The sequence below is a fragment of the Pygocentrus nattereri genome, chromosome 3 (assembly GCF_015220715.1).
Source record: "Pygocentrus nattereri isolate fPygNat1 chromosome 3, fPygNat1.pri, whole genome shotgun sequence".
NCBI classification, from domain to species: domain Eukaryota; kingdom Metazoa; phylum Chordata; class Actinopteri; order Characiformes; family Serrasalmidae; genus Pygocentrus; species Pygocentrus nattereri.
Window position 1 is genome coordinate 26,335,091 of NC_051213.1, and position 20,437 is coordinate 26,355,527.

Below are 20,437 nucleotides of genomic sequence, written 5' to 3' on the forward strand. Positions count from 1 at the left end.
AGTGAGTTCTCTTATTGTGGTAGGTGCAACCTAAGACACACCTATGACCTGTGCACTAAATAATATAGTGCTTCAAATGTGCATGGTTCAAATCTGTAAAGTGGTTGCACATTGAGAGGATGTGTTATACCAACACTTTTCTTGCCAAAAGAACTAAAAAGAAGTAAACTGAAAGACATCAGTTGTGTAGAAGTAACATATTTTATTCTTGTGCAATCCCTTGGCTCTTGTAAATTGAAAGCATATAATTTTAGCGTTTTGTTAGTTTGCTTGCTTTTACTTTTAATCAGCTAGTCTGCATTTGTCTTCTCACCATCCTGGACTGAAGCCTTCAAGGAATCTATGGTAACTCCTGAGTTAAACTTCCAAAATAGCCAAGTGGGGTTTCCCCAGTTTCCGACCATATGACGCAAGCAAATGACAGCAAGAAGGGGAAACACAGTGGGACTGAAAATAGTCAGTCAAATATGAGTGGGTTCTGCCTACATAAAAGTGTTAAAGAACCATCTGGTCTGGGTGAGTGAGGAGCATAATAAGCACTTTTCCTTCATGTAATTGGACGTTTCTTTGGCATGTCCTTCAAGAACGCCTCTGCTGACCAAGATGTTCCACAGTCTCAATGTGAATGCATCACTAGAGTTAGACTTTGGCTAGAGAGCCTGTAGTTAGTGCTTCCCCTTCACATTTCTCAGGGCTGAATGAGGGCTCTGTGGTGTCACCGTATAAGACTGAGAGATTTGCAGATGTATGATAAGGAAAATTCAGACAGTGGATCAGGTAGATAATGACTAAGTTTGAGGACAAAAATAAGTGCAGTCAGTCAAAACAGGTTTCCTTTTTCCTTAGGGACTTGTGTAGCAGTGAAGACAGCTCTGAAGCAACCGTGTTGGCATGCTTCATTGAACAGTAGTTGTCAGAGGAGTTTTTTGTAGTCTTTCTGTTGTATTTGTTTTTCCAAATTTGCTGTCTTGTAAGTTATCTCTTTGCATTATCTCAGTTATGCTCAACTGGAGGGAGTGACGATGACTCCTCAGCTGACCCTGGCTGAGTGTCTGACTGGATGATTATCTCATACAGTGCTGGCTGGAGATGGTTGTGAGTGGGCGAGGACATGGGTGGAGGTTTTTTTTTTTTGTTTTTTTAAACAGAGGATTTACTTACAAACAGGAACATTTAAATATGAAGGTCTCCTTCTGTGTGATACTTGCTGATGCAAGTAAAACTGCAGCTGTTGAACGTGTAGTTGTGATGCAGGTTTCATACTTAAAAAAAAAAAAAACTCCAATAGGTCAGTAATTTTTTTTTACCTTTACAGGTAACATCACTTAAAAGGCACACACAGTGTCATTAATGTAAAGCCCTTCTCTTAGGAAGCATCAAAAGCTATTCGACTCCTTATGGCACCCCCTTGTGGAGAATGTCAGTCTGCTAAGTATGAGTGAGTGAGCATCTAAGTGAATAAGTGAGTTCACAAGCAATAAGAGGTGAACAATGTGACAATATTTTATTGTTATTGTGACTTTTATTGTTGTGTTAAACAAAATGCTTCTCTGAACATATCATATTGCCCACCCCTATAAGTAACGTCACTGAGGTGCTTCGCATCCAAAAATTCTGACTGGAAGGCTCCTTTTTATGTTGTAGCTCTCTGTAATGTCAGTATAGCAAAGATCAGTATTGTTATAACAATCAACAAACAACATACAGTGCTGCTCTGATAAAATAGGTAAAATAAGTCCAGTTTTCAGTATTACACTCAATCCTCATTGTTCTAATGTATTAAAATGTTATTCATATGTTGTTGTTGTTTTTTTTCATTTAAAAACCATGGTGGTTAAGTATAATTGAAAGTTAAAAACTATTTGATCAGTTAAACTATGAGCTCCATTGTGTCAGTGTACCATTGCTCCTGGGGATTTTATTTGGATTTCTCCTGCCACTCCTTAATTCCTTCACCTGTAGGGACACATGCATGGAGTTACTAAAGTCATTATTTAAGGTGTGTCTCTCCACGTCTGCTGCAGAGCCGTCAAATATCATACAAAAAACACACCTCCACAAACTCTCCCTTACACACTGCCAATTTAAAACTCACTGTGCTAGCATCAAGCCTGAACAGGTATGGTAATGAGCAGTACTTCTGAGATTAGATGCACTAGGGAATTGCAATGACGGGCGTGGTTGATTGGACGTAACTGACCAGCTCTTGTTCACCGCTGGATTTGCTCAATCTTAGTGTATTCATTTTGTATGCAGTTTCATTTTTTCATGTATTTTTTTTATATCATTATAATTTAAATGGCCTTTCTGTGTCACTCTATTTAGTTCATGCAGAAAGCTTCATAAACGTAACTGCTTATAAAGATAAGCAACTCAAGAAAACATTACATAAAGAAAGACATTTTTGTTCTTTACCTGGAATTGAGCTGGTCTGATTGTGACCAACCACATTTACTGGGATATTTATTAGTTTCCTGTGATAGAGGTGGAAAATAAGTACAAATATAGGGAAGACAAAGACGTGTATCTATTTACAACAGTTTGAGTGAAGTGTGTCCATTTACCAAGAAATGTATTTGTGACAGAGAGCGCTAACTCATTTCCATATTTGTTTCCATGGAAGCATGCACTCTGTGTGGGCGGGAAAGGTTGGGGTGGTTTGGGTTGGGATGGGTAGCTGAGTAATGGTACCAGCCTACAGACACCTAAGTACCAACCTCCTCCCACACCCTTCCTGGTACAACAGACATGATGAGTAACTCATTATGACTATCTTCTCTGGAATGTGGTATGATTAATCAATAAAGGTAGTTTTGTCTGTGCTTGTACACATACATGAGGATACAAGTTCAGGAGTACCTAGAAATTTAACTTTGAACACATGCAGTCAGGATATTAAAAATGATGATCAGCATTGTAGCGCAATGTATTCTCGATGCACATATATGTATTGCAGTTATGTTGTGAATATGGTATCAGATTTATCATAGGTGTTGGAGTTTAACCCAGTGCACTTCACTGCTTTTGATCCTGTATGCATTTCATGCCATTTTTCCTTGTACACTGACTCATATAAAAGGTGTGTTTGTGTGGTGGATGTGGGTGGCACATGGGCCATGCTGGTAGCCACACCTTGTTTGCTCTCCAAGTCCCCCCCCCTTTTCCTGTCCTGGCCCCTGCCAACATGACAGAGCATTGCTGAAGTGGGCGGAGCCTAGCCGTCAATGTCCTCCAAACACTTAGTCAAAGCACACTCAGAGCAGCACAGGAACAGGTCCAGACTCTGTAGCCTGCAGGCATCATTTAGGCGAGAGAAAGAAAGGCAGAAAGGAAACGTGAGCTAAACAGGGAGGGAACAGCACTGAAAAGAATGAGAAAGAGTTCTGACTGGACCTTCACCACAGTACTGCCAACATTTGCTCTGCTCCCTGGCATTGCAGTAGAAAAGTGAGAAAACAAGACACCAGCCTGTGGTTGTACACAGGATAGGAGAACACTCTGGACTGATTCTGTTCTCATAAGAGAGGGAAGATGAGCTCTTCACAGAAACAAAGGAACTACTCCAGTGACAGCCTGGGCAGAGACAGGACACCCTCAGAGGATGGCTTTTATCAGGGGATGCTCAAGGCCATGGATGGCAGGAAAGGTACCTGAGAGACAGCTCTCTCTTGCTCAGAATGGAGACGTGAGACTGTTGGCTTAAAAATAATCCTAACAGTCACATTAGTGTTGCTCACAATGCTATCTATTTAGGTCTACTTTATAGTTATTCATAGGGATTTTCCAGCATAATAAGTGCTAGTTTATGATCTGTATGCTCTCTTCATTCAGATGTGCTGAGAGGCTGTGGTTTTCTCTTGGAACGAGAAAGTTTTTCCCCACTTTTTACCATAATTCGGTGTTGTGGTGCATTGCTGAGAGTTACACTTTGTGCTTTTTCCCTGCAGGAACATAATTGGTAATTATATGAAAAATTAGTTCTTTCATGAACCAAATTGAATATGGTGTTTTTGCTTATTTATGGTTAGACTTGTTTTTAAGTCTTTACCAACTGGTGAACTGGATTATATCAGCATTTCGCTTATCTTTTTATCTTTACAGTTATATTTGCTCAGCTTGTGGTCTTTCTGTCTTGCTTCACTGCTGAAAGTTAGTGCTGGAAAAAAGGCACACAACAATGACACTACCGCCAGTTCTCAGATCACAAAAGTCAAGCTGGTTGAATCCAGGCTGAAAAGGCCATACCCCTTTTGTCTCGTAACCTGCTGTTCTGTTGGCTTTCAGATCATTAGTAGAGGAACAAACACGGCTGAAGTAATCTTGGGTATATAGTTTATTTGGCAACAACACAATGCAGTTCTGTCATTTGCTTAATGTGTTTAATGTTTAGTGTTTCATGTTTTCATTCTTGTGTGCTGAGCATTGCAGATGATCATTGATCAATAATAAATGATGAGTTATTGAATGGCTGCCAAATCAGTAGAGGCGAATTAGACACAATCCTTGGCATCAGATTCCTGCGTGCCTGACCTCACATTGGCCAGAGGGTGGGGTCCATTGTTGAGGTAATTGCAGCAGTGACAGCTTAACCATTAGCACTGTAACGCAATACTTGTGTGAGGAATCGGGTAGAATCCACTGATCCTGAGGTCAAAGTGTGTCTTCTTTAGAGGACTTGAGTCAGTGTTTTTGAGTCTCAAAGGCTACACTGGAGCAAGCCCCTGATTGGTTACTTGTGATTGATTCACTTTCATTGAATTGGGAACAACCAATCAGGAAGTCTTTTACTGATGAGCAGAGACTACTAAACTTGGTCAAAGTGCGGCAAGTTTCCGTTCTCTGTTGCTCACCATGGCAACGTTGATCAATAACATTTACTCTTGACCCCACCCAGGAGAGAAATGTAGAGAAAGTATAGCCTGTAGGTGTATCAGCATTGGCCCAAATAAGCAAACATCTTTGTACTTCAGCCCTAGATAGCTGACTGGATTTGAAAGGTACTGGCACGTCATTCTTTTCATTCATGTGACGTGCTTAAAGCTCAAACTTCTCATTCTAAAAAAGGCATTTCCACTTTGTTTCTAGTAATATTGGAGCATTTGCAAGCATTTGTGACTCTTTTAATTGACCAGATTGTGTCGCCTCATGGTGGTGACACTAGTTGAAGAAAATAAAAGATATTTTGTTCAAATGGATCTGAATCATAGATATGAAAAGAAGTCATAGATCTTATACACATTGATTAGATTTCAGATCATTAAAGGATCATGGTAGAAGTTCTGAAGTTTCAGGTCAGTGAAACCAGGCTAATGTAATTCAATAGACTTTTTGGCCACTGATACTGAGAGGAAACTTTCTTAATACTGTAAGTGAGGTAATCTTTTAGGTTGCAGTCACTGTGACAGTTATTTCTGTGCTCTTTTCTTCTAGGGTCATCTAAGAATAGAGTGGTAGTGATTCATGCATTGCTGTTCTTTTGTAGCATCTTCCTTAGAATCATTCTCAGTCAACCTAATAACCTAAACTTATTTTAACAATAAGTTATGACATGCAAATAGAGATTTAGTTAGTCTCATATAGCACATCCTGTCTGCACATTTGCAGTGTGCTCTAGGCACAAAGACCTGCTAAACAAAATAGTATGATACCTAAATTCAAATCTTACCAGCTTGGTCTTCTCACATGATTGAGCACATTATGGTGTTAGGAATAGGAAGTGGCCTGCGTAGTTCCACACCTTGATAACATTCTTCATAACATTCCTCACCTACCATCACTATCAAATAATGTTAATTGCTTAAATATTAATAGAAAATTTAATTAGAAATCTACAATTGTGCAATATTGCTATTATAAGTTTTGGACTGTTTGTGAATTCAGAAGTAAACCTTAATATCCTAAGTTGTGTGGATATGTGTTATCTGTGACATCTTTGTAAGATGAAAGGATTGTACATGAGTCTGTTTAGTCTTTTTCTTGGGTGAGCAATAGTAGTATTGTACTTCCCAGTGTTCTGTCTGTACGTGTGTTTGTGTGTTGCCTGAGGTCACCTTCTGAGCTCAGACACCTCTTCAGCCTTCACCATCACTGTGTTTCACAATGGCACTATGGAAGAACCGACTCAGCATGCCAGAACATCCAAGAGAACTGCCAAGGAAACACCCATTTTCATGTGTGCCCCTTAGCCATTGTGCAGTATGTTTGGTATGAAGTGAAAGGCATGCCTGTGCAAAGGGCTGATTTCATTTTGGCCTGACATGTCTTTAGTGAGGTTGAATCAGGGAGGGGTGACTGTCCAGACTGTCATTGTCCAGAAAGTATTCTTACTCGACATATTGTTTCCCATTCAAATGCATTCTCTAGGCCTGCAGATATTAATTTCATTATTGATATTAGATTGATGAAAATGATCTCTGTTCTCCCTGAGAAGCAATACAATATATGAATGGCATTGGTCAGATGTGTGATGAAAATCATTTTTATGCACAATTAATATCTGTTTCTGTTTACTTTGTGCAGATGAACGGGACCGAGTACAGAAAAAGACTTTCACAAAATGGGTGAACAAACACCTGATAAAGGTAATTTATGTTTCCTTTCTCCTTGTTATTGATTCTTCAAAGACTTCTGTAGTAGTCACTTGGCTCAAGCATTTGGCTCTTCTTCCAGATCTCGACATATTAAATACTTATCAAGTCATGGTGACCTTTTACATTATTTGAAATGTGCTCATCATCTCTTATTCTTAGTAGTCTACTTATCCCAGTCATGTCTGTTTTTCAACTACTCGCTCTCATTTATAAATGAAATTAAATGTTTTTGAAAGGAAAACTAATAGAACATCTTGGGAAACTGGCAGCTAGTATATGTGCTAACCACTATAGGTACACACAGAATACTTTTCCTTGAATCACAGCTCTAATTAGCCTCTAACTGGTTGAAGTTGGGTTGGATGTTGTCCGATGTTCATGATTTAGCATACTGGTAAACCTTGATCTTTATTTCAAAAGCGTATGTCTATTAATTATCAAAATTGGAGTCAGATGGTAGTAGAAGGTCATAGACAAACATTGCAACAGTTTGGTTGGAGAGCTCAGTCAAGGCTCAGGACTTTTGCTGTTAGATTCAGGTTTAGAATGCCAAACTAAGAGGTATTCTGCTACTTTCATGCCTATCAGAGCAGGCACTAAAGAATAAAGCCAAGGCAAGCAGCTTCCATGGCAACAAAATATTTGGGATAGTTACAGTACAGCAGCCTACCTTAAGCATCTGCATGTGTCCTAATGTGTGCATCATTTCACCTAGTGACTGAATGGACAAATGAACACCACCAAGGCAACTCCACACTAAACTGTAATTAGTTCCAAAGCATCACTAGCTTCAAACATGTCAGCAATCTATTCAAAGCACCTTTCCTCACTTTTACCTCACTCAAGACATTTGTAATAAAATGCTGTATACCATTCAATTTATCTTTCTCTAGTTATGGTAGTTCAGGGACTTTGCATGAGGTTAGAAAAGGCAAACCCTGTGATCATCTATACTTTCTCATTAGCAAAGAAAAACACCTCCTGCCAAAACTACTCCTGTGTGCGAAAAATGTGCTATGTCATTTCTCATTTGATGTAAGCCACTGTAATGTCAGTGCTAATTGGCCTGAGCTTGCAAGAACTTTCTATTTATACCACTCAGACTCCTATAAACCAAAGAGGTCCATTCATTTACCCATGAGGTAGAAAAAAACCTCGAGCAGCACAAAAGACTATTCTGCAAAAGGCCAGTGTAATGCCAAACTCCTCAGCCCTTGATTGAAGACAAACATATGCACTGTGTTGAGAGTTGCTGGCTGTGTGGAAATAAGAGAAAGTCTGAAACATCTGGATTCATTTTGCCACTCTGAAGCGGCCGACTGTGCTCAGGGCCTGTGGATTCGGCCTGGCCACCAGTAGCACATGTGCTTGGCTGCTTGTGGCTGTCTGCTAGCTGCAGACATGCAGTGTTAGTCCGTCTCCCCTTGGCTTCTTTATGTTTTAGCTGCAGCTTCTGCTCATATTTGGATTGCTTTTCTCTTTTAACTCCATATCTTCTATATCAGAGTTACCATGTCCAGTCATACTGTTATTGGCCTACGCCTCCAAATGTAATAATCTAAAAGAGATTAAATAAAAAAAGAAAAACAGGGAAGGTAGCTATGTCATGATAGCAGGCTCAGTCGACTGAATGTTAGATATAAATGAGTGCCATATTGTTTCATAATATGTCAGTCTATTACCAAAGAAAAAGAGAGTTGTTATGAAACCTTAGTAAGGAATGTATTAAGAAACATGACTGATATAAAACGGATGTAAAATCTTGTTAGGTTACATTTATGTACTTTATACCATTTAGGATGTAAAGTGCTACCAATTAGTTAGTGTAGAGGGTGGGGGAAATGTTAATAGACTGAGTTAAAGCTCCCCTTTCTGGCTTTTAGTTGATATAAATCAGATGGCTCTGTGGCATTTCTCATTGGCTGATGCTTAGGGTGGTGACAACTGTTGGGAGCTGTTAAGAGACATGCAGTTGTTTTCACTTGAAAACCTTGTTTCACTTCAGTGATGGGTGCTGAGACAGAAGAAAGCAGAGATGTGGTTTGTCTGTGAAAGAGTAAAGGTGTACAATGTACACAGACTACAGTAGAACAAAAGTATTAGTCATGCACTGTATTCAGGCTGCCATGCTGTATAAAATAGCCACTTTTTTCTGTCTATCTATCTATCTATCTATCTATCTATCTATCTATCTATCTATCTATATGTCTATCTATCTATCTATCTATCTATCTATCTATCTATCTATCTATCAATCTATATGTCTATTGCATTGCTAAAGTCTTAAATTTATAGAAAGTTGACTAGATGTATGAATTTAACCTTGAAAGGCACTTACATTTAACATAGCGTGCTGATGGGTGCTATCAGTTTTCATTGTGATTTTATCTGTCAACAGCTGTAGTGTGAGCACAAACAGACATATAGCTTCCACTTAATATGACTATAACAGCACGCTATTGCCCAGTGCTGATGGACAGATCTTGTTATGTATGGAGTTAAAGTATGAATACTGGTGCATTGCAAATAGACAAGACAACTCCTGAAAGTTAGCAGATACTGTATTTAAAAAGGTTATTATTTGTGCTGACTGGCAGTTGAACTTCTGTCTCTGATTGCTCTGAACATGATTATATTATTCATACCTGTGTGTTGCAAGTTAGGTTGGAGCAAAAATGTGGACCGTTTGGGAGCCCCAAGGACCGGGTTGAGGACCACTTCAGTTCTAGTTGTTTAAATCTGTCAGTCAGCAGAAGCCACATGTTGGTAGCACATGTAACAATGACCCCTGGTGGTTGAATATCTGCACTGTCTATTTATTTATTTATTTATTTATTTATTGACTCCTTAGTAGAGCGAAGTTGTGACAGCTTTAACATCAAATATAGAAGTTGGAAAGTTCATGAATGTATAGGAACTACTATTATTCAGAAGATCCTGTGTTGATTCTGCACAGCATCTTTTTTTTTTTTTTTTTTTTTTTTTTTTTAATAAACTTAATAAATTCATAAACTTTTTGGTGAAACTCAGTTGATGATCAGCTGTTAGTGTTTTTAGAATAAGGTTCCAGGTCAGGTTTAAGTTTAGATTTAGGTTTTGTTAGTGTCAATTTTAGGTGTTATTAATAGACTAATAGATATTTAGGTCAAAGTAAGATAACATGGTCAGCGTATAAAAAGTAAGTTCAGTGGACAGTCCAAATGGGAGTATTACTTGAATCTAAACCTGACTAGTGTTAGTTATACTAAAGTAATAAATGTCTATATGAAACAAGTCGAGGCAAGCCTAGTATTTCCAGACCACAATTGCAGCCTGTTGAGAAAGTTAGCTTAAATAGGTAGAAGATCGCTTAGTGGTCCGTCTTTAAGTCAGTCATTTAGTACTGCGTGATATACCAGTTCATCCAGGATACTGGTTGAGTTAATGAGTTTCAGGGAAAAAGAGTGGAAGGAAAAGGTGGTCTCTTAGAGTTACCTGTTAGCCACTAGCCTAGCATGGAGACTGTCATCCAGCTTCATTTGATAAACATATTCATAAAAACCTCCATACCATGGCATATATCAAAATCATCAGAATCTTAATTATACCATGATTTAACTTTTACCCCAATGCTGCTTTCAGTCATTGCTTTATTTACTGCTAAGTTGGCCACTGTTCTCATAGCAAGGTAATAATGATATTTCCAGTGCCCCAAATGATGCCGCCTGCAGTATAGTGGCCCTTGAAGCTCTCATGTACATGTTTCAACAAAGGGGGGATAGACAGTTAGGGATGTCTTGGCTGGCCCTCTTGGCAGTCTAGCAAGAAGTAAATCAGTGTGTATAGAGTATGTTATGACAGTTTGGAATGTTCATTGAAGTCATTCAGCTTCAGTGGTTTTAAAGTTACTGTTAAAACAATCTTTAACTTTAACATCCACCAGTCCAAACATGTTCAAAGCTCAGTTAAGAGGTAGTACGGGTGTGTTGGAGTATGTGCATACATTTGAAATAATATAGTCTCAGTCTATTTATATATATATATATATATAAGAGATTTTTTAGGGCCAAGAATGAGTGTACTATGTAGTGATACTTGCATAGTAATTTGTATCAATTTGAAGTTGTCATGTCAGTTTTTCTAATTACTTGGATAGTACACTAATTTCCTCTAATCCATAAATGTGCATAATTTATGTTTATTCCTCTTTTCCATCTTTCATCAACATGATGTACTCATTAATCTTCACCTCATGCCCACTATTATATTTTTCTTTTGCTCATTTTCTATTAATCCCATCTCTGTCTGTGTTCGTCTCATGCTTCATCTCTTCATGCAGCACTGGAGAGCAGAGGTAGGTACCATCTGCACACAGGCCCTGACAGGACGGGGCTCCACCCCTTTTTGATGTGCATGAGTTCCTCTCCACTCTGAGGTTCTCCACCTCAACTCTGAGCTTCTTATGCTGTCACTGTCAAAGTATGAGGAATGATGCTTTCACTTGGATCTACATTCAAACTGCTTACAGCATTTGTAAGCTATGAGTAGATGACCAAATGCACATCAGCATAAGAAATCCACGAGTCTTTCATTTTCTTGAATTCTTGTATTGGTGTGTCTGGTATTACTATGCATGATACTTAACCCCTTGAACTCTTGAGAGGCCTGAATTCAGGCCGAAACTTCGGTCCCTTCCTGTTAAAACTGCATAATTTATATACATACCTGTGTGTAGAAAGCCCAAAGATTCATAACTGAAGAGTATGTCTGGGGTTCAAGGGGTTAAATGATGAATGCCTTTAATGATTTCTGTAAGATTTCTGTTTCTGTTTCTTAAGAAAATATCTTTAAAGGCACAATTTGAAGTGAAGCACATAGAGTGCAGTTATGAATGAGGGAGTGAAAGGGGGAGGGGGGTGTTTCAGTATTTCATTACTGGCCTATGACTCTAATAAATCACTTGTCAAAGATGGCAGCTGGTATTTGGGCAGGTGTGTCTCTACTGAAGTCAAGGCCGCTTTACTGCCTCTAGGCATGCATTCCTGCTGATGCTCTCTTGCAGAGTTGAGTGAAGACTGCACTGTGAAGCCTATAACACACCAAAACCAACCACTGAAAATGTGATGGTTTTGTTCTTCAGAGAAGAGAGTAATATTTGGCCTTCTGAAAAAGTTCTCTACTCTCTCTTTCTGTTTTCAGGCACAGCGTCATGTGTCTGATCTGTACGAAGACCTACGAGATGGACATAACCTGATCTCTCTGCTGGAGGTGCTCTCTGGGGAGACGCTGGTGAGCCTCATTCAATGCTTTTGAGACTGTGAATAACCGTCCTGCAGCCAAACTCAGCTACAACTAACCTCACACCTCAGTCTCTGACCCCAACCCATTCCACTGAACCCAAAGTACTTAAGCAACATCCTTAAGCTAATAGAAACCAATTTTTATTGCCAAACACTATAGCCTTGTTCAAACTTGGTGCTTACATCTGTCTCTAAATATTCAATGTTAAGTGGATAGTGAGACATATAGCCAGTCACACCTGGCATTTCCACGACTCTTGAATGCATCTCAAGTGAACACTTGTGATGGGATTTTATGACAAGGGGAAGGGTGCTGCATACATTTAATACATCAGTATGTCATGCTAATTGTCCAAAAATGTGCAAAGGTTTGGGTTGCATGGATTGCTAACAAACAAGGGAGGAGACAAAAAAAGCTACAAAACTGCTTCCCTCTCTGTCATTGCTGTCTGGGACACATTGGGATGCTTTAGCATTCACAATACAAATGTTATGTAATATGCATCCCTGACAACCTCTGAAGGTCACAACACATCTCCAAGATGCATTAGACCTCAATCACACCTATACTTAGTGCCGTCCACCTATGATTAAATCATCAAAGACGTATATTCATGCCACATATGAATGGGGCCTATGGAGCTGTCACCAAGTAGTGTGTGCTCATTTTGTGTTTTCTTTTAAGTTTGGTTTCATTTCCAACTGCTCCTTGTTCTTGTTACTTTTACTGCTTTTAATATGCTCAACAAAATCCAAGAGCTGAGCTGATTTGATTGAAATCACACCCAAAACACTGGGTTTTCCATGCATACTTTATTTCTCTGCTAGCTTGATGCCATGCTATAGTACTGCTTTTCCTTCATAACACATTAACTTCACTCTTTGCCTTCTCTCTTTGAACTGTGTGGCACCTGTTTGATTCCTTATCTTCCTTCTCTGCCTCCCTTTCTATCTCCTTCTATCCCTCCCTCCCTATGTATGCTGACCTTTGACCTCTGCCCTGTGGGCTTTTGCCTCCTCTCTTTGCACTGCTCTTGCTGAGGCTAGTCCAGAGAGAGGGACGTTGTGAGGAACTTGCGGTTGGTGAGTGGGTTTGTCAATAAGGTGTTTTTTTTTCTTCATGCTTTGTTTTTTTTGTTTTTCCCATGTGACGACATAAGTCCACGAGTGGACTGTATTGCCCCTTTTGTGAAGATTTTTCATTGATATTTTTCATTTTTTAAGGTTAAGTTCAGCCAAATGTTTGGCCTTTTTAAGCACTGTTTTAAGTTGAATTTTGTGATTCTGTAAAGAAACACTGAGCAGGTTTTCAATAAACAATTATAAACCAGTCCGAAATATTTTGCTAGAGTTGGTGGCTTGTTTACTGCAGTATTTACTGTTCTATATACTTACAGTTTTTTGGTTGTAGTTCATCAGGTCCTGCTCTGTGCTATTTGCAGCTTCATGTAGATATTATATGAGTAACATTAGAAATGGCCTGAACATAGTTACAGAGCCTGCCTAGTTGCCACTAACTTGGTAATTAGCTCGACTACTGCATGAATTATTGATGCTCTTCCTCTTTGCATCTTCATCTAGCTGAACACTGAGCTCATGTTTTGGGTGTGTAACCAATGTGGCAGATGTATCAGGCAGTTGTCTCTTTTTTATTACATAACGGTGCCTAAATATCTGGGTATCACAAATTGATCTTTATTTACATCTTATTCTGTTATTCTGAAATGTCTGTCTTGATGCTTCTTTGTGCAGTCTTTAAGCACATCTGTTACACAGCTTGATATTTTTGAGACTGAGAGGAAATCAACATTCAGTCACGAATGCCTCCCAATTGGGGTTTACAATTTCTTGGTCTTTATATACATTGACTTTTCCTTGTTCCTCTCTTTCTTTATTTTTTACCCTCTTCCATCTTTACTTTTTCTTATCACCCAACTTTTTTTGACCTGTCTTCTCTCTCCCTCCAGCCTCGGGAAAAAGGACGCATGCGATTTCACAAACTTCAGAATGTACAGATAGCACTGGATTTTCTCAAACACCGGCAGGTAAGACAAACTCAACTCATGTAAGGTTCAATTACACAGGATCGTTGCCTTTTTAAAAAAAATACTGATAATGTTTATAGAATTACATTCAAATGAATTTTCATCACATATTTTGCCCATTTCTGCCCAGGTCAAGCTGGTGAACATTAGGAATGATGACATAGCAGATGGAAACCCCAAGCTTACATTGGGGCTCATTTGGACCATCATCCTACACTTCCAGGTGTCCTGCTCTGTCAGTGTTGAGTTCCATACCATTTACCTCCTCCGCTGCTGCTACCTCTCCAATCTGAGCCAATCAATACATAATCACTCTGTTTCTGGGTGACATAATGGTTAAATGACATCTAATCATTCACTCAACTGTAATTCTCATATTAATCTACTCTTTGTCTTCTAATGATGTTGGTCATGGGTCTGTCCACTGTGACTGAACTAAGGTCTAATCTTATGAAACTAGATGAAGCAGATGAAAAATCAAGTAATTTACTAATTTTAGGTATGTTGATACACTCTTAATGCTAAACTAGTGTTTTCAGATGAGTTTGGTTTGATAGCTCACGACATAAAATGCCGAAGTGGTTGACTCCAAAGTCCTGTATAAAAACATTCATCGGCCAACATGAAGGAATGGTGTCAGTCTTTATTTTTCTCCATTATAATTTAGCTTTAACTGTTTATGAGCTGCATATCATGTTGACCCATTGTGTTCTGCTGATGAATCTCCCATGTTAGCAAACTTTTCCATGGCAGAGTCCAGGGAAAGTCACATAATGCCTTTTAGAGGGTGGAGAAGTTAGGGTGGAGTGTTTGGACCAAGCAAGGTCTCAGGAGGAAGGCTGATAGGAAACGCGAGGGAATCCCTGATGATTATGACTCATTTGCTCTTTGTCCCATGTGGGCAGTAGACTTCAGACAGGAAATTAAATAATGCAAGATTTGTTTTCAGGCTGTGTCCTGGCCTTCAGTATGGTCTCATGACCCTTGTGTCAAGCCAACCCCACTATCTTTACTATTAGTTCTATATGAAGATGCACATCACAAATGCCCAGATAGTGTGCACAGCCATCAAATGCATTACAGGATAACATTTACCTTTGAGATGCCCTTGATTCTATCTTAGATATCATTAGGGCACTTGCATTGTTTCTTTAGTCTGGTTTGCGTGCTTAGTCCTTGGCCAAAATAAAATACGTGTAATTCCCAATTTCGAGATTTACGAGATTTCCCAATCTCCTAGTATTCCTTAACCTAAAAAAAGAGCTTACAAAAAAGTCCCCTTCCATTAGTAATTTGAGTTTTGTTGAGGTTCTCAGTTTCAGAGCCTGGAGGTCAGTGGTATTTCTTGGAACTTTTTGATAACTTTGTATTATGTTGACTTTGATGTGCAAGCATATACAATAAGAATGATTTGACATGCTTTAAAATCATCTCTTTTGGTCTTAATTCTCATAAAAGGTTTTTGCCCAAATTGCATGTGAGTTAAATCAACCTACATTTTTCCTGCCTGATAGATTTCAGACATCCAGGTGAATGGGCAGTCAGATGACATGTCAGCTAAGGAGAAGCTGCTGCTGTGGTCCCAGCGCATGGTGGAAGGCTACCAGGGTCTGCGCTGCGACAACTTCACTACCAACTGGAGGGATGGCAAGCTCTTCAATGCAGTTATCCACAAACATGAGTAAGTATTGACCTAGATTACTGAGAATGCTCAAGAACCCAGACTGAATATATATCTTGTATTAGTTATTGTTAATTATTGCATATTGACCTGCACTGTTTGTATCATGTCTGTTCTATGACTCCAACCAGTTTGGCAGTTTATAGGCAAGAAAAAAATTCTTACACATGCACTTTTTGAGACATGAAATGAGCCCATGTGTGCTCACACAGCATCACATGGCAGCTGAATGCACTTATTGCACACTGACAAAGCATTGTTGAGTATGTAAGCCTGCTAATGTTCACAGTTGTCCAGCACTGGATGGACAGGACAGAGGAGCTCATCTTTTTCCAATTTATGGATGGTCAGCCATTGTCAGGATTTAAAATGTAGTAACAGTGATAGGATTAAAATCAGGCTAGGAGCTCCATACAGTTTGTTTCGGACTGCGCTTGTAGTGATAGAGCTAAAGTATGATCTCACATAATTACTGTAAAGTTACTGACAAGTGTGCACTTCCTTTGAAATTTGACATGTGGAAAGTAGCTGAAATTAACTACAAATTCAAAGTAATGTAAACTATAATGATAGTAAGACATTTTGGCTCATTTTGTAGCTCACTCTTGATCAAACTTGTCTTCAGTCCCAGGGAGCATGATGCCTTGATCAAAAGCCAAATATTTTAAGTCATTGCCCTGAAGGCCGGAATGCCGTTGGATTATGATGTTACGATTGACAGTTTACATTGAAGTACACCAACTGGAGCAAAGCATTGCAGTAACCCAGTTTATCATTGTTGTTTTAAGTGTGTCCATGGTCAAATATCAGTTTAATTTAAAAAATAAATCTGTGAAGTCTGTATACTGCATGAGTAATTTTCTTACTTTGTGTTAAATTTATGTTAAATTGAACCTTAAAAGCAGTCGGACATGTATAAGATAGGAGAGGAGATAGTTGTAGTTGTTCAGCTGGCTGTTAGCTAACAGTATAAATGAAGTGCCTTTATTCTGGAGTACAGAAGAGGATAAAAGAGGGAGAGGCTGAATAGGAGTGAATGAAAGAAACTTGTTTAATGGAGAGCAGGGCAGAGAGAGTTAAAAAGAGAAATACTTTAAGGCGTGGTGAATGGGGCGTCATTTTGAAAGTAAAGACAGGCATCCCCGCAGGGCACCTTTCTGTGAGACATTAACATGTACCTGCAAAGCTTGGGTACGCCCTGCTGCCCTTCATGAGTTAGAGCGTAGTTTCATGTTTTTGTTGGACAGAAAAACTGCTGCAGCTGACAGAGCTGCCTTTTTGCAGAAAGGACAAGGAGGTTTTAACACGCCAGTCCATGGACACGATTCAGTGATTTTGATTGTCTAGTTTTGAAATTACAGTTAAAGGACTTTTTGGTAAACTAGATGAGACTTGGATGATATTTTACCTTTGCTGAAGGTGGTTGGAACTGAATGCATGTAGCAGAAAGAAAGTCAACAGCAGTGGCATTTAGGCGGCACCAAGATGATATGTTTCTTCATGCTGGGGAGCTTTGGAGCTTGAAACTCTGGACTGTACTCATGCTGATGAAGCTCTCAGAGGGAATTGCTGCATTAAATACAATAGCAATTGACAAGAAGCTTTGAGAAAAATAAGCAATCCACATGGTTTTTCTGCAACTTTGGAGCATAAATTCTCTTCTAACTTGAAGGCAAGATGCTCAGTCTAAAGAGGAGGCTGACGTTTAGGAAACGTCGGGTCAGCAACAGCAGCACCTCAGGCTCTGTGAGTGATGCTGAGGATCGTGTGGTCATGGTTTGTGAGGAGATCCCATCTGAAAGCTCTTTAGACTCAGGCAGGGGCTCCCAGAGCCCAGGGGCCTGCTCCAGCAGAGATTCCTATGCAGGTGAAGATGATACTGGGACAGGTTTGAGCCACCAAACTTTCCCCAACTCCCCCAAACTTTCACTCAGAATTGAAGATGGAAGCGTGGAGTCCATCTCTCCACCCAGCCCTGGAGACCACTATGCTGTGCGTTCCACCCTGCGCGTCAAAGAGTTATACCGGTCTGGCCACTGAAATCTCCTTATTTTTCTGTTCTGTGCAGGGTGATAAGCATGTGGTTGAGCTTTTCATTTCTTTTCATTGTGTTCTGAGGATCTGATTTAACTTAAAGGACACATCGCTTTTGTCTGAACAAAACCTTGTATCTTTGTTTTTGTCATTTTTCAGTTTTTGGCATAATTTTAAGATACTTGTTGTTTTTTAAAAATCAGGTTCCATTGACTAAAAGTAAATTAGGTTTTTTCCATCTTCTGTAAAGTTACCAAGTTTTCCTTCTTCTGTAAAGTTCTGTAGAGTTAATTATGTAGCAGAGTTGTGTCAGGATATTGAAAGGCATTTCAGTAATGGCCAGTGCCTCAGGAGTCAGATGTTAGTGAGGATTTATGGGCCAGGTGGTCCCTTTACCTACAGCTAGGAATGTTCTGCTGTCTCCAAACCAACACAGAAACCATAGCTGAATCCTTTTTATTATACTTTATTTTCTGTACAATTTTGAGTTTGAGTGGAGTGTCATCATTTTACTTTAAACCTTAATCCTGTGCAAGTAACCACTCTAAATGCAGTGTCTTCTTTCAATATAGAATGGTTTCATACATGAAAACATTTTCATGGTCTGAAGAAGCCTTGGCATACAAACAAATGTTCCTGGTTGTCAGTGATAATGCAAGTTACTGTGTACCATGATATATGACCAGTTGTTAACTCACATGCTCCTGATTGGCACGTTCTGTTTTCCTCCAGGCCCAGACTCATCAACATGTCAAAAGTCTACCGCCAGACCAACCTGGAGAACCTGGAGCAGGCTTTTACTGTGGCTGAGAAAGAGCTGGGCGTCACACGCCTGCTTGACCCAGAGGGTAGGTTTATACCTTACTGCTCATTTTTCAGGAAGGAGGATCTATTTCTGGAATGGGTTAATATTCAGTTTAATGGTGGCCTCATATACACATTGTTCATTTGTAGAGATCATTCTTTGAATAGAGTGGAGCTTGTTGTTTTGAGCACAGCTTATTAAGGGTTGGAATTTTATAATTTTGTGACTGTTTTTTTTTAAATGTCATGGTCATGGACATTTAATGTTTCTTTTTCTTCACCGGCCTTAAATCCGATCACAGAGATTTATTTACTGAGAAGAAATACATTATCTTTTGAAATAAAAGAAACATTTTGATTGGCTGGTATCTTTGCAGATGTTGACGTACCTCACCCTGATGAGAAGTCCATCATTACATATGTGTCCTCTCTCTATGATGCCATGCCTCGTGTGCCTGATGTTCATGATGGGGTCAGAGTCAATGTGAGTTTTGCCTCATTCTTTTGCAAACAGGAAAATGTTATGGCTGGTTCATTGGCCTTTCCTTTGTGTATTCATTTATATCTTAACAGCAAAAAGAAACAAATAGATAGTCTAATCTAGTAGATAGTGAACTCTAATACATGGAGCACTTTGTTAGTGTGGCTAAATCTTTCCTACAAGCCCATTCCATTCTCAAGCAATGCTTAAGAGTAACTCCATCAGTGTCCTGTTTTTCTGAAGATACCTTTTGCCATTAATGGACAGTTGCAAACCTTGTTATTGTTAGACAACTAATTTTGTTTTTATTTTTATTTAGTCCTGACTGAAACAAAGGAATGTTTTGTGTTGTGGTTAATAAGCTCATGTTTTTTGCTTTAAATTTGATAGATGTTTTCAGTCCACAACAAAACAGCTGCTTGTGGGATTTTGCCTCCAGGTTATACTATAGATAGAGACATCAGATAATAGTATCACATTTTCTTATGTACCAGCATAGAAAAACTTTTCAGTTGTCTTAGAAAACTTCAGCATGCCATTTGATAGACTATAGTCAGATTCCCTTAAATGCACTGTTCTCTCCTCCCTTTCTGTCTTTATGGTCAGACAGGGCCAGGGCTGTTGACACCTAATTGAGTGAATGTGGTATGTGAGTTAGTGAGTTAGCAAAAGGGCAGAAGGCTTTTCTGTCTGTTGTTGAGCTCTTGGCCGTGTGTGTGCAGGAGCTGGAACTGCGCTGGCAGGAGTACTACGAACTGGTCACAATTCTGCTGCAGTGGATCAGACACCATGTCATCATTTTTGAGGAGAGAAAGTTTCCCGCCAGCTACGAGGAGATCGAGGTGAGATCCATGGCAGCAAATCTTAAAGCTTCTCTCTTTACACTTAAGGACATTTGCTCATCAAATTGTCTTCTTTGTGTTGTATGTTGCCACTAGCAACCACATGCTTTCAAGAAAAGACATTCTTCGCTAGATTAGTATGTAGTAGTAGTTTTGTGCCTTTGTTTATAACAAGTTTGTGGTGGCGTGTGACGGACACAATAGGTGTACAAAGTCAGAATGGTCAGTGAGAATCTTCTCATCACTTGGCATGACTGTTGGTGAAAGCCATCATTGCTGTAAGTGAGTGAGTCATGTTATTCAATAGTACATCAAACAGTACAAGTTCACGCTCTTACAGATCATGCTCTAGTTACAGTTATTTTCAATTCTTTGGTGCTCTCAAATAAGGGTGTGTCAGCTCTATGGTAAGACAATCATTATGGCCTTGAGGCAGGTTTTTATTCTATCTAATCTGAAAAAGACTCTGTGCCACTCCCTACTAGATGAGTAATGGGGTAGTAACAAAAACCTGAGTCACCCAAAGAAATAATTGTACCCTCAAAAACTATATATTTTTACACAGTAGGTCTGGTCTCGATTTAAATGGCTTTTCTGTTGTCTTATTAATGAACTGTAGTAAAACATGTGAATAGCTATATATTTAATTTTTATTAATTTATCCAGTGCTGCATTATTTCT

The 20,437-nt window shown here is 39.2% G+C and overlaps 1 protein-coding gene across 22 annotated transcripts in view; it reads left to right on the forward strand.

The window, feature by feature from the left end:
- plecb (plectin b) overlaps nucleotides 1-20,437 on the forward strand; it is a 157,909-nt gene that overhangs the window by 110,197 nt on the left and 27,275 nt on the right. For 5 of the 22 annotated variants that reach the window (XM_037536875.1, XM_037536879.1, XM_037536861.1 and 2 more), the window contains exons 2-11: nucleotides 6,520-6,581; nucleotides 10,909-10,923; nucleotides 11,769-11,858; nucleotides 12,917-12,952; nucleotides 13,837-13,914; nucleotides 14,045-14,149; nucleotides 15,429-15,595; nucleotides 18,362-18,477; nucleotides 18,811-18,917; nucleotides 19,637-19,756. In XM_037536875.1, the coding sequence (XP_037392772.1) occupies nucleotides 6,520-6,581; nucleotides 10,909-10,923; nucleotides 11,769-11,858; nucleotides 12,917-12,952; nucleotides 13,837-13,914; nucleotides 14,045-14,149; nucleotides 15,429-15,595; nucleotides 18,362-18,477; nucleotides 18,811-18,917; nucleotides 19,637-19,756 (896 nt within the window). Of the gene's footprint in view, nucleotides 1-3,289; nucleotides 3,647-6,519; nucleotides 6,582-10,908; nucleotides 10,924-11,768; nucleotides 11,859-12,916; nucleotides 12,953-13,836; nucleotides 13,915-14,044; nucleotides 14,150-15,428; nucleotides 15,596-18,361; nucleotides 18,478-18,810; nucleotides 18,918-19,636; nucleotides 19,757-20,437 lie in introns of those variants that run through there. The other 17 variants (XM_037536877.1, XM_037536880.1, XM_037536863.1 and 14 more) reach the window with 11 other exon arrangements.